This window comes from Carlito syrichta, unplaced genomic scaffold, assembly GCF_000164805.1.
Source record: "Carlito syrichta isolate Samal-C Ts95f unplaced genomic scaffold, Tarsius_syrichta-2.0.1 Scaffold305770, whole genome shotgun sequence".
Lineage (NCBI taxonomy): Eukaryota > Metazoa > Chordata > Mammalia > Primates > Tarsiidae > Carlito > Carlito syrichta.
The window spans coordinates 96,586-110,943 of record NW_007249866.1 but is presented as its reverse complement, the minus strand read 5'-3'; the positions used below and the strand labels follow the sequence as shown (position 1 = coordinate 110,943).

The 14,358-nt window shown below is 46.2% G+C and overlaps 1 protein-coding gene across 3 annotated transcripts in view; it reads left to right on the top strand.

Annotated features, from left to right (window-relative positions):
- The window catches only part of SHMT1 (serine hydroxymethyltransferase 1), a 29,762-nt gene that overhangs the window by 4,165 nt on the left and 11,239 nt on the right, over positions 1 to 14,358 (top strand). For all 3 annotated transcript variants that reach the window (XM_021714780.1, XM_008062625.2, XM_008062624.2), the window contains exons 3-6: positions 6,618 to 6,733; positions 7,099 to 7,259; positions 13,294 to 13,375; positions 13,864 to 14,076. In XM_021714780.1, the coding sequence (XP_021570455.1) occupies positions 6,618 to 6,733; positions 7,099 to 7,259; positions 13,294 to 13,375; positions 13,864 to 14,076 (572 nt within the window). The remainder of the gene's footprint in view (positions 1 to 6,617; positions 6,734 to 7,098; positions 7,260 to 13,293; positions 13,376 to 13,863; positions 14,077 to 14,358) is intronic.

Genomic DNA, 14,358 nt, shown 5'->3' with positions numbered 1-14,358 from the left:
CTCACCTCAGCCTCCCAAAGGCGCAGGATTACAGGCTGAGCCACCGAGCCCGGCTTAACTTTTTGATTTATTGTAAAGAAGGGGTCGTGCCAAGTTGCTGAGGTTGGTCTCAGACCTCTAGACTCAGACAGTCTTCTCGCTTCTGCCTTCCAAAGTGCTGGGATTACAGCCGTGAGCCACTGTACTGGCTTGGACATTTTTTAAAAATTATTTTTTAAAAGCCCTTTTTTGAGTTGGGGGTCTCGCTCTGTCATGCGGGCTATAGTACAGTGGCACCATCACAGCTCACTGCAGCCTTAGCCTTCTGGGCTCAAGCAATCCTTCCACTTCAGCCTTCTGAGTAGCTGGAACTACAGGAGCACACAACCATGCCTGACTAAATTTTTGATTTTTTTTGTAGAGATTAGGTCTTACTATGTTGCCCTGGCTGGTCTCAAGCAATCCTCCTGACTCAGCTTCCCAAAGTGCTGGGATTGCAGGCATAAGCTACCATGTCTGGCATTTTGAAACATTACTAATGACCAAAGCTAATACTTGAAAGCAATACTGATCTAACCTTAATGACTTTGCCTGATATAAATCTAAAAACAAAGTTCTGGGTTTAAAAAAAATAATAGTAATTAATTTAGAGATAGAGTCTCCTTCTATTGCCCAGACTGGAATGCAGTATCACAGGCATAGCTTGCTGCAGCCTTGAACTTGTAGGCTGAGGTGATCCTCCCATCTCAACCTCTTGAGTAGCCTAGACTACAATCGTGTGCCACCATTTCCAGCTAATATTTAAAAATTTTTGTAGCGATGAGGTTGCCCAGGCTGGTCTTGAATCTCTGGCCTCAAAGGATTCTCCCACCTTGGCCTCCCAAAATGCTGGGATTACAGGCTGAGCCACCAAACCTAGCCTTTTTCTTTGAGTTGGTGAGTCTCACTCTGTCGCCCAGGCTGGAGTGCAGTGGCATGCTCACAGCCACCCCAGTGTCAACCTGCTGGGCTCTGTGATCCTTCTGCCTCGGCCTTCCAAGTAGCTGGAACTATAGGCGCACACTACCATGCCCAGCTAATTTTTTATTTATTGTAGAGACAAGGTCTCATCCAGTTGCCTGGGCTGGTCTTGAACCTGTGGGCTCAGGCCATCCACTCTCCTCAGCCTCTCAAAGTGCTGGAATCACAGGCTGAGCCACCAAGCCTTGCCAAAAAAAGTTTTTTGTTTTTGAGCCAGTCTCACTCTGTTGCCCAGGCTGGAGTGTAGTGCCACGCTCACAGCCACCACTGCCTCGACCTGCTGGGTTCAGCCGATCCTTCCACCTCACCTTTAAAATAGCTGGAACTACAAGTGTGTACCACCACACCCAGCTAATTTTTTGATTTATTGTAGAGATGAGGTCTCACCAAGTTTCCCAGGCTGGTCTTGAGCCCCTGGGCTCAGGCAGTCCTCTTACGTTAGCCTCCCAAAGTGCTGGAATTACAGTCTTGAGCCACTGCTCCAGGCCTTAACAAAGTTTTTTAAATAATCGTTTTAAGCCAGGCTTGGTGGCTTAGCCTGTAATCCCGCGCCTTGGGAGGCTGAGGTGAGTGGATTGCCTGAGCCCATGGGTTCAAGACCCGCCTGGGCAACTTGGTGAGACCTCATCTCTACAATAATAAAAAAATTAGCCGTGTGTGGTAGCGCACGCCTGTAATTCCAGTTACTTGGAAGGCTGAGGCAGAAGGATCGCCGGAGCCCAGCAGGTCAAGGCTGCGGTGGCCAGGAGCGGCCACTGCACTCCAGTCTGGGTGAAAGAGTGAGACTCCAACTCAAAAAAAAAAAAAAATAGTTTTAGTCAGGCGCAGTGGCCCACGCCTTTAATACCAGCACTTTGGGAGGCAGAGGCAAGAGGATTGCCTGAGCTCACGGGTTTGAGGCCAGCCCGAGCAACCAACGTGGCGCGACCTCATCTCTACAACAAATTAAAAAGTTAGCTGGGAGTGGTGGCACCCTTCTGTAGTTTGAGCTACTTGGAAAGCTGAGGCGAAAAGATTGCCTGAGCTCAGCAGGTCAAGGCTGCAGTGGCTGTGAGCGAGCCACTGCACTTCGGTCTGGGCGACAGAGTGAGAGACTCTGACTCAAAAAAAAAAAAATTAGTTTTGAGATATATGCTCTACATTTCACCATTTTAAAGTATACAATTCAGACTGGGCACTGTGGCTCATTCTTGTAATCCCAACACTTTTGGAGGCCAAGTGGGAGAATTGCTTGTACCCAGAAGTTTGAGACCATCCTAGGTGACATAGTGAAAACATACCTCTATAAAAAAAATTTTAAAATTCACCAGTCACAGTCACTCAAGCCTGTAATCCCAGCACTTTTGGGGGCTGAACTTAGGGGATTGCCTGACCCCACAGGTTCGAGACCAGTCTGGGCAACATGGTGAGACCTTGTCTCTACAATAAATCAAAAAAATTACCCGGGCATGGTAGCTCATGCCTGTAGTTCTGACTACTTGGAAGGCAGAGGTGGAAGAATTGCCTGAGCCCACTAGGGTGGCCGTGAACGTACCACTGTACTCCAGCCTGGGTAATGGAGTGGGACTCCAACTCAAAAAATAAAATAAAAATTAAAAACATGAAAATATGAGCGGGGCATGGTGGGATGTACCTATAGTCATAGATACTTGGGAGGCTGCCCACAAGTCTGCAGTGAGCCATGATTATGCCACTATGCTCCAGCCTGGGCAACAGAGTAAGACTCTGACTCAAAAAAAGAAGTATACAATTCAATAGAAACTCTCTCTTATGGCAAAACAAAAATGTACATAACAAAATTTGCCATTTTAACCATTTTTAAGTGGAAAGCTCAGTGACATTATATATATTCACATTGTTGTGCAACCGTCACTACCATCCACTTCCTGAACTTTTTCATCTTGCAGAAATGAAACTCTGTACCCATTAAACAATAACTTTCTGCCAACAAGCACAAGAAAAGATGCTCAGCATTACTAATCATTAGAGAAACACAAATCAAAACCACAATGAGATATCATCTCATACCCATTAGAATGGTAATTTTTTGGCTCAGCCTGTAATCCCGCGCCTTTGGGAGGCTAAGGTGAGTGGATTGCCTGAGCCCGCGGGTTTGAGACCCACCTAGGCAACTTGGCGAGACCTCATCTCTACAATAAATCAAAAATTAGCTGGGCATGGTAGCGTGCGCCTGTAATTCCGGCTACTTGGAAGGCTGAGGCAGAAAGACCACTGGAGCCCAGTGGGTCGAGGCTGCGGTGGCCGGGAACAGCCACTGCACTCCAGTCTGGGCGACGGAGTGAAACTCCAACTCAAAAAAAAAAAAAAAAAAAGTAATGTTTTGGATATGAACCCAAAAGCAAAAATAGACATGGGATTGCATCAAACTAAAAAGCTTCTGCACAGCAAAGGAAACTACAAAGTGAAGAGACAACCTATGGAATGGGAGAAAATATTTGCAAGTCACACATCTGATATGGGCTATCCGTAGTATGTACGGAACTCAAAAAACTAGCATGGAAACAAAAAACTGGATTAAAAAATGGGCAGGCGGGCTGGACATGGTGGCTCACACCTGTAATTTCAGCAGTTTGGGAGGCCGAGGTGAGAGGATTGCCTGTGCCTACAGGTTCAAGACCAGCCTGGGCAACTTGGCAAGACCTCATCTCTACAATAAATCAAAAAATTAGCCGGGCATGGTGGTGCATGCTTGTAGTTCCAGCTACTTGAAAGGCTGAGGCAGAAGGATCATCTGAACCAAGCAAATTGAGGCTGTGGTGGCCAGGAGTGTGCTGGTGCACTCCAGCCTGGACAACAGTGTGAGACTCTAACTCAAAAAAAAAAAAAGGACAAGGGACCTGAATAGACATTTCTTTCTTTCTTTTTTTTTTTTAGAAAGTAAGATTTATTGAGAAGACAGAAAAACTCCCATAGTAGGAGGGGACCCGAAGGGGTTGACCCTAGATATTTCTTAAAATAAGACATTCAGATTGCCAACATGTATATGAAAAATGTTCAGCGTCTGTCATCATCAGGGAAATGCAAATTAAAACTATAATGAGATAGCACCACAATTGTTATGTTGGCGAGGATGTGAAGAAAAGGGAACTTTTGGGCTGGGCTCGGTGGCTCAGCCTGTAATCCCGCACCTTGGGAAGCTGGCCTGATCCCACGGGTTCGAGACCTGCTTGGGCAACTTGGCAAGACCTCATCTCTACAATAAATCAAAAAATCAGCCAGGCATGGTAGCGCGTGCCTATAATTCCGGCTACTCGGAAGGCTGAGGTGGAAGAATCGCTGGAGCCCAGCAGGTCGAAGTGGCAGTGGCCGGGAGCAGCCACTGCACTCCAGTCTGGGCGACAGAGTGAGACTCCAACTCAAAAAAAAGAAAAAAGAAAAAGGACAGCTGGGCGTGGTGGTGCGCGCCTATAGTTCCAGCTACTTGGAAGGCTGAGGCGGAGGGATTGCCGGAGCCCAGCAGGTCGAGGCTGCGGTGGCCGGGAGCGGCCACTGCACTCCAGTCTGGGCGACAGAGTGAGACTCCAACTCAAAAAAAAAAGAAAAGGGAACTTTTGTACACTGTTGGTAGGAATGTAATGTAGGAATGTACAGCCCTATGGAAAACAGTGTGGAGGTTCCTCAAAAAATTAAAAATAGAACTACCATATGATCCAGCAATCTCGTGTCTGGGTTTTTATCCAAAGGAAATGAAGTCAGCATGTCAAAGAGATACCTGCACTTCTGTGTTCACTGCAGCTTTTTATTCACAAGATACGAATGGAATCAACCTAAGTGTCCACGGATGGGTAAAGAAAATATGGTGTGTATATATACAATGGAATACTATTGAGCCTTTAAAAATGAAGGGAAATCTTGTCACTTTGTGACAGTATGGATGACCCTGAAGAACATTATGCTAAGTGAAATAAGCCAGACACGAAAAGACAAATACTGCATGATCTCGTGTATGTGGAATTTAAAAGTGGAACCCGGCTGGGTGTAGTGGCTCATGTAATTTCAGTACTTTGGGAGACCAAGGTGGAAAGACTGCTTGAGCCCAGGGATTCGAGACCAACCTGAGAAACATGGCAAGACCTCGTCTCTACAGAAACTAAAAAAATTAGCTGAGTGTGATGGCGCATGCCTATAGTCCCAGCTACTTGGGAGGCTAAGGCAGAAGGATTGCTTGAGCCCAGCATGTTGAAGCTGCAGTGATCTGTGATCGTGCCGTTGTACTCCAGCCTGGGCAGCAGACTCTAACTTAAAAAAAAAAAAAAGAAAGGAAATTCTGTCACGTGGTACATCATGAGTGAAGCTTGAGAATATTATGCTAAGTGAAATAAGCCTGTCACAAAAAGACAAATTCTGCATGATTTCACTTTTATGTGGTATCTAAAGTAGCCAAACTCTTTGAAACAAAATAGAATGGTGGTTGCCAGGGCCTGGGGGTAGGAGGAAATGAGAGTTGTTTAATGGAGTACTGTTTCAGTTTTGCAAGATAAAAAAGTGCAGCAGATCTATTGCACAAAAATGTGCATATACAGATGGTCCCCAATTCATGATATTTGACTTAGGATTTTTGAGTTTTATGGTGGTGCAAAAATGATGCACATTGAGTAGAAACCATACTTTGAGTACCCATACAATTCTGAGCATGTCCAAGGTAGGCTAGGCTGAGCTATGATTTTTGGTAGTTTAGGTATATTAAATGCATTTCAACTTGGGATGTTTTCAGCTTACAATGGATTTATTGGGACATAACCCCATTATAAGTAGAGGAGCATCTGTACTTAACACTGTTGAACTGTGCATCTGAAAACTGTTAAGGTGGAAAATTTTATATGCTTTTTATCACAGTTTAAAAAATACATTTATATTTTAATTTTTAAAGTGTTTTGTGACTTAAGGTCTAAGAGTTAAAAGCTACTAGCTTAAGTCATTATGCGTATACTGATAACAAAAAACATAAATATATGATAAGTTTTGATATGCAATATTTTAATTATTATTAGTTTTTAGTTTTTTAAGGGACAAGATCTTGCTATGTTGCCCAGGCTGGTCTTGCCTCTAGACTCAAGCAATTCTGCTTCAGCCTCCCAAAGTGTTGGGATTACGGGCATAAGCCACCATGCCTGGCCTTGATATGTAATTATTAAAAGTTAAATTTTATTAGAAATGGAAAAAAAAATCAGTAACTCTCCAGTTGTTCTCCCCAGGCCCTGGCAAACACCATTTTACTTTCTGTCTCTCTGAGTTTGATTTTACTCTGGGACCTTGTAAAGGGAATAAACAAGTTCTGACTTATTTCTCTCAGCAGATGTCCTCAAGGTTCATCCCTGATGTAGCATGTGACAGGATTTATTCCTTTTTAAGGCTAAAAACCCCCTCTTTTCATAGATGAGGTGCTTGCTCAAAGTTGCACCTCTCCTGACTCTAGATTCCAGAGGCATTGATGGACAGATTGGCCATGCTGGGCTCAGCCTCTGTGTTCTTACAAGTTCTGTCATTACTTCCCTCCACTATTGTTGCACTGACCCATGCCACAGCTTCTCTGGCCACTCTGAAGCACAGAGTTTCAGAGTCTGAGTGGATTGAAGTCTCCTGCTTTCCTCCCACAGATATTACGGCGGGACTGAGTTTATCGATGAGCTGGAGACCCTCTGTCAGAAGCGAGCACTGCAGGCGTACAGTCTTGACCCACAGTGCTGGGGAGTCAACGTACAACCCTACTCAGGTATTGCCACGTCCAGGTAGGCCAGTGTGTCCCTTTCATGCCCATCCCCCAGGGCCATGTGTACTGAGAGGAGTCCTAAGAAGGACTGCCCACAAGTAATATAAGCCAAGCCCTCCTGGTGTGTGTGCCCTCCTCCATTCCACTCAGGCTCCAGACTCTGCATGCCCCTCCCCGCAGTGCCCTGTCTCTGAACTTCCCTTCATTGCTCTCAATGGGACAGGTGCAGAGGCATCTCCTGGGGCTCAGGGAAGGCACAAAAGTGGCCAGGCCTGCTGTTGCCATTCCTGGGTGAAGGCCTAGTGGCCAAGTGTCTTGGTGCCTCAAGGGTAGAAATAACCGTGTCTCCTGTGGTCTACCTGTTCCAGGTTCCCCTGCAAACTTTGCAGTGTACACAGCTCTGGTGGAACCCCATGGACGCATCATGGGCCTGGACCTGCCTGATGGGGGCCACCTGACCCACGGGTTCATGACAGACAAGAGGAAAGTCTCCGCCACATCCATCTTCTTTGAATCTATGCCCTATAAGGTAAGAGAGTGTCTTTCTCCACAGCTTTCATTTCCTTGGAAAACCTCCAATGTTTGGCTGTGCCTGTGGGATAAATTTTGTCCCTGTGGCACTATAGGAAGTCCCCACCTTACACCATTCCCCATTTCCCTGTCCTGGGGATGCCTCAGGCTTTCAGAGCCCTCAGGGGAAAACTGGGATGGAGAGAAAAGGGTCTAGGCTGAGGCTACAGGGAGACAGGTAGAGGAGGTACCTACCGAGGAGGGTTCAGACACAGCTGGGGTGGCGGCCATTCGGGAACTGGTGGACAACAACCATGGGGAAAAACAACCCCTGGCAACCAGGTTAGCTATAGCAGGACACCAGCAACGGCCACCACCTCAGTAGCTCTGCCCTCATCTGGTAACATTCTTACTTGGGTGGAAGCCCTGCGGGCCAGCAGCTCCAAGGATGCTGGAGCTACAGAGACCGCAATGTCCTTGGCTCCGGTGGCAAAACCAAGCAGCTCCACCAGCAGCCACAGGTCTCTATGGAGATCTAGAGCCAGCCCTGCCTGTGTCTGGTGGCTATAAACGGTACAGTAGGTTCTTGACTTATGATGGCTTGACTTAGGACTTTTCAACTTAGGACAGTGTGAAAGCAAATACAAGGTCAGTAGAAGCTGTACTTTGAGTCTCATGTAACTTTTGTTTTTCACTTTTAGTACAGTATTCAATAGATCACAAGATAGTCAACACTTTATTTTATTTTATTTTATTTTTTTAAGTTGGAGTCTCACTCCATCATCCAGGCTGGAGTGCAGTGGCATATTCACGGCCACCCCAGCGTTGACCTGCTGGGTTCAGGCGATTCTTCTGCCTTAGCCTTCCAAGAAGCTGGAACTACAGGTGCGCGCTACCATGGCTAGCTAATTTTTTCATTTATTGTAGAGGGCTCAGGCAGGTCTCTCACCTTGACCTCCCAAAGTGTTGGAATTACAGGCTTGAGTCACCACACCCGGCCTATTTTATTGTTTTTTGAGTTGGAGTCTTACTCTGCCCAGGTTGGAGTGCAGTGGCACGCTCATGGCTACCACTGCCTCCACTTGCTGGGCTCAGGTGATCCTTCCACCTCAACCTTCCAAGTTGCTGGGACTACAGGTGTGTGCTACCATGCCTGGTAGTTTTTTGAAATTTATTGTAGAGGCGAGGTCTTGCCAAGTTGCCCAGGCTGGTCTCAAACCCCTGGGCTCAGGCAGTCCTCTTGCCTCTGTCTCCCAAAATTCTGGGATCATAGGTGTGAGCCACTGCGCCTGGCCTTAACAATAAGCTTTGTGTTAGATGATTTTGCTCAGCTGTGGGCTAATGCCAGTGTCAGAGCATATGTAAGGTAGGCTGCGCTGAGCCCTGATGTTCAGTAGGTTAGGTGCACTAAATGATTGTTGACTAAGGATTTTCAAGTTAACAGTGGGTTTATCAGGACGTAGCCTCATCATAAGTCGAGCAGCATCCGTGCAGCTCAGCCAGCTCCCTGCACAGAACTACCTCCTCATCTAGCTAAAGCTAGTATTAGCGGTGTGCCTAGCACCATAAGAACCAGAGCCCACAACTGCCTCTAGGGCAAGTATTTGTTGTTGTTGTTTTACAAATGTTTGCTCGAATAAACTCTTTAACTTTTTTTTTAATTTTAGATTCAGGAGGTACACATACATGTTTGTTACATGAACATATTGTGTAGTGGTGGGGATTGGGTCTCAGGTACAAGTATTTGTGGAGAGGACTCTTTATATTAACAGTTGGGTCAAAAATGCATATAAACTGTGTGGACTCATGTGAGGCATGGTGATTATCTATAACAGTGAAGGATGGTATGTAGAAAAGAGGTAACTTGCATATTCTTTTATTGTCCAGTGTTGGTGATTTTTCCTAGTTTCCAGGAACTATCTTTTCATGTTCTTTATTGTCAGTGTGCCAATCCTAGTTAATTTCATATTTGCTATCATGGAAAAAAGGTAGCTAACAGCACATCCTTATGCTTGACTAAATATTGGACACATGATTATATCTTTTTTTTTTGAGCTGGAGTCTCACTCTGTCACCCCGCAGCCTCAACCTGCTGGGCTCCGGCGATCCTTCCACCTCAGCCTTCCAAGTAGCGGGAACTACAAGTGCATGCTACCACACCTGGCTAATTTTTTGATTTATTGTAGAGATGAGGTCTTGCCAAGTTGCCCAGGCAGGTCTCGAACCTGCGGGCTCAGGCAATCCACTCATCTCAGCCTCCCAAGTCGTGGGATTACAGGCTGAGCCACCGAGCCTGGCTGATTATATTCTTTACAAGGAAATCAGGCCAGCTTCCTGTTTGGCATACCCTGGTCTTTGTTGCATACTGATTGTCCTGTATTTACTCAGCCTTTGTCTTACTTCTAGTGATTGCACATGTTCTTTTTTTGTGAAATCATTTCTTTTCATGAAAAGCCTAGGTGTTTCCAGACACAGATCTCCTTATTGACCAAGGCCAGTCTTGAAGCTGGGTTTTGAAACATGTGACAGTAATAACTTTGTTTTGGGGCTTAAAACATAAAAACCCATTTCTGGCTGAGCAATGTGGTTTATGCCTATAATCCCAATGGTTTGGAAGGCCAAGGTGGGAGGATTGTTTGAGGCCAGCTTGGGCAACATAGTAAGACTCCATCTTTCCAGAAAGATTTTTAAAATTAGCCAGGCATGGTGGTGCATGCCTGTAGTCCTAGTGACTTGGGAGGCTGAGGTGAGAGGATCTCTTGAGCCCAGGAATTTGAGGCTGCAGTGAGCCAAGATCAAATCACTGTACTCTAGCCTTGGTGACAGAGTGAGACCCTGTCTCTAAAAAAAATACAAATTTCTGCCAGGCATGGTGGCTCACTCCTATAATTCCAACACTTTGGAAGGCAGAGACGAGAGGATTTCCTGAATCCAGGGGTTCAAGACCTACCCTTGCAACTTGGCGAGACCTCATCTCTACAATAAATCAAAAAAATTTAGCCAGGCGTGGTGGTGTGCACCCGTGGTTCCAGCTACTTGGAAGGCTGAGGCGGAAGGATCACTGGAGCCCAGCAGGTCGAGGCTGTGGTGGTCAGGAGCATGCCACGTCATTCCAACCTGGGTGACAGAGTGAGACTCCAACTCAAAAAAAAAAAAAGAGCTTTAATGAATGGAACTTACTAAGACATGTGCTGCCAAAAAAGAAAAAAAAAAATACATTTCACATTTAGATCTACAATCCATCTGGAATTGCTTTCTTTCTTTTTCTTTTTTTTCTTTTTGCAATCCACTCACCTCGGCCTCCTATAGTGCTGGAATTACACACTGAGCCACCAAGCCCAGCCATCTTTCTTTTTTTAATCTTTTTTTGGGGACAATTACAATTCTCTATGATTATGGGATACACAGTGATGTCTATAGTGTGGAGTGATTGAAACCAGGTAATTAATACAGCCTTCTCCTTACTTACCATCCATTCCTCCTGTGTAACTGCAACTTTTTTTTTTTTTGAGTTGGAGTCTCACTCTGTCGCCCAGACTGGAGTGCAGTGGCCGCTCCCGGCCACTGCAGCCTCGACCTTCTGGGCTCTGGCGATCCTTCCGCCTCAGCCTTCCAAGTAGCCAGAATTACAGGCATGCGCTACCACGCCCGGCTGATTTTTTTATTTATTGTAGAGATGAGGTCTTGCTGCCCAGGCGGGTCTCGAAGCCGCGGGCTCAGGCAATCCACTCACCTCAGCCTCCCAAAGGCGCGGGATTACAGGCTGAGCCACCGAGCCCGGCTGTAACTGCAACTTTCTACCCTTTGGTCAGTATCTCCCCGGTTCCCCCCAACTCCTCTACCCTCTGGTACCTACCATTCTGTTCTATGCTGCTGTGAGTTTGATGGTTTCAGATTCTGCCTGTAAGTGAGATCATGCAACGTTTGTCTTTCCGAGCCTGACTTATTTCACTAAGCATGCTATCATCCAGGTTCATCAGTGTTTTTGCAAATGACAGTATTTCTTCTTTTCTTCAGGTTGAATAGTATTCCATCGTATATGTACACCACATTTCCTTTGTCCATTCATCTGTTGATGGACACTTAAGTTGATTCCATAACTTGGCTATTCTGAATAGTGCTGCAGTGAACATGGGGATGTAGCTGTCTCTCCAACTCACTGATGTCAGTTTCTTGGGAAGTATACCTAGGAGCGGGATTGCTAGATCCAGAATTGATTTCTGTATGGTGTGAGGTAGGATCCAGATCACAGTTTTGCCCATATGTATACCTAGTTGACCGAATGCCATTGACTGAAAAGGCCATCTTCCTCATTGTACTGCAGGGTCACCATTGGTGTCAGTGCAGTGACCTGTATCACATGGGGTTCTGTTTCTGGCTGTCTTCTGTCTCATCAGTCGTGTTGTCTGCCCTTCCACAAAGGCATGCCGCCTTAATTACTGTAACTTGGCTGGGCTCGGTGGTTCAGCCCGTAATCCCAGCACTTTGGGAGGCCGAAGCGAGTGGATTGCCTGAGCCCACAGGCTCAAGACCAGCCCAGGCAACTTGGCGAGACCTCGTCTCTACAATAAATAAATAAAAATTAGCCGGGCTTGGTAGCGCATGCCTGTAGTTCTGGCTACTTGGAAGGCTAAGGTGGAAGGATCGCTAGAGCCCAGCAGGTCAACACTGGGGTAGCCATGAGCATGTCACTGCACTCTAGCCTGGGCGGTGGAGTGAGACTCCAAGTCAAAAAAAAAAAATTACTGTAACTTTTCAAGTATTTAAACACTTCTTTCAGTGATATTTTATGTAGATGTCTTGCACATCTTTCATTTTATGGTCTTTGACACTAATGATAATGTTATTAGAATTTCATTTTGATGCTGGCTGTGGTAGCTTATGCTTGTAATCCCAGCACTTTGGGAGGCAGTGACGAAAGGATTGCCTGAGTCCAGGGGTTCGAGACCTGCCTGGGCAACTTGGTGAGATCTCATCTCTACAGTAAATCAAAAATTAGTCAGATGTGGTGGCACACGCCTGTGATTCCAGCTACTTGGAAGACTGAGGTGGAAGGATCGCCTGAACCCAGCAGGTCAAGGCTGCAGTGGCTGTGAGCATGCCACTGCACTCCAGCCTGGGCAACAGAGTAAGACTCCGACTCAAAAAAAAAATTTACTTTGTTTTTGTTGCTTACACACACACACACACACACACACACACACACACACACACACACACCTGGGCAACAGAGTAAGACTGACTCAAAAAAAAATTTTTACTTTGTTTTTGTTGCTTACACACACACGTACACACACCTGGGCAACAGAGTAAGACTTGGACTCAAAAAAAAATTTACTTTGTTTTTGTTGCTTACACACACACACACACACACACACACACACACACACACGTACACACACGTACACACACCTGGGCAACAGAGTAAGACTCCGACTCAAAAAAGAAAATTTACTTTGTTTTTGTTGCTTACACACACACACACATAAACACACATAATTGATTTTTGCGTTTTAACACTGATCCAGTGACCCTGCTGAATTCACTTATTAGTTCTGAAAGTTTGCCTCTAGAGTCTTTTGGAGTTTCTGGGTACACCATGTTGTCTGTGTGTAATGTCAGTTTTTAAAATTTCTTCTTTTCTAATCCTTATGCCTTTTATTTCTTTTTCTTGCCTCATTATACTTGGAATAGGAGTGGTGTTAGCAGGCATTTTTTCTCATTCCTGAAGGTAACAGTATTTTAGTTTGCATTGTGTGGTGCTTATTTGTTTCATCTATTTCATTCTGCAGGGTATGTTTTGGCTCCTTTTGTCAAGGGTAGTGCCCCAGAGGCAGGACTCACTTTTCCCCCAGGGACTCCTTAGAGCCCCCTGGGTTTGTGAGTGATATTAGCTGTCTACACCACTTGTACAGGCTGAAGACACTGCGCTGAAAATGGTCTCATTCTCAAGTTCTCATCTGGGACGTCTTTCCTGTTGTTGAGGTGGGAGGGCAGGAGACAGGTGTGGCTGGAGGAAAGCAGCCTGAGTCTGTCACCCTGACATCCCACAGGTGAACCCAGACACTGGCTACATCAACTACGACCAGCTGGAGGAGAACGCCCACCTCTTCCACCCGAAGCTGATCATCGCAGGTGACGGGGTGGGGTGGAAAGCAACCTTGTTCACCAGCAGTATCTGTGCCTCTTTTAGAATGAGAATATGAAGATACTCCTGCCCTGTCATAGCTCACTGCAAGTTTCTGCCTTGGATAACTAAGTTTCTGGGGTCCACTTGTATTCTTTTCTTTCAGGACACAGGTCTGTGTTTGCCGTGGTGCATAGTGGAATAAGATCTCAGTTCTCAGAGAAGCTAGAGATTTTAATCCCTTACTGACTGTCTTGGTAGTAACGGTTGGGGGCATCCCAACCACCATGACACTGAAAAGTCAGATCAGAATGGTTCTCTTTAGCACAAAGATGTTTTTTGAGGGCATTCTCCATTAATGTTCTCAGATTTTAGGGGGAGAGATGTTTAGGCTTTCAGATCAATGTGTCTGGAGGCTGCTTTGCAGATGTGCACTGAAGCTGACTTGGCTGGCCTGTGGTCATCTCTGAAGTGACTGTCACCTTTCCTGTCTCAGGAACCAGCTGCTACTCGCGAAACCTGGACTACGCACGTTTGCGGAAGATTGCAGATGAGAACGGAGCATATCTCATGGCGGACATGGCGCACATCAGCGGGCTGGTGGCGGCAGGCATGGTGCCCTCCCCTTTTGAACACTGCCATGTGGTGACCACCACAACCCACAAGACCCTCAGGGGCTGCCGAGCTGGCATAATCTTCTACAGGAAAGGTGTGTTCCCTAGTGTTGGGTAGAGAAGGGTACTGCCATTGGTCTTGTTCCTGTGGGAGTTCAGATCCAGTTGAGGGAGCTGGGAAAAACTCTGACCTCAGATCCCTTGAAAATATTAGTCCCCTAGCCAGGCTCGGTGGCTCAGCCTGTAATCCCGCTGAGCTGAGATGAGTGGATTGCCCGAGCTGGGAAGCTGAGATGAGTGGATTGCCCGAGCCCGTGGGTTCGAGACCCGCCTGGGCAGGCGAGACCTCATCTCTACAATAAATCAAAAAATTAGCC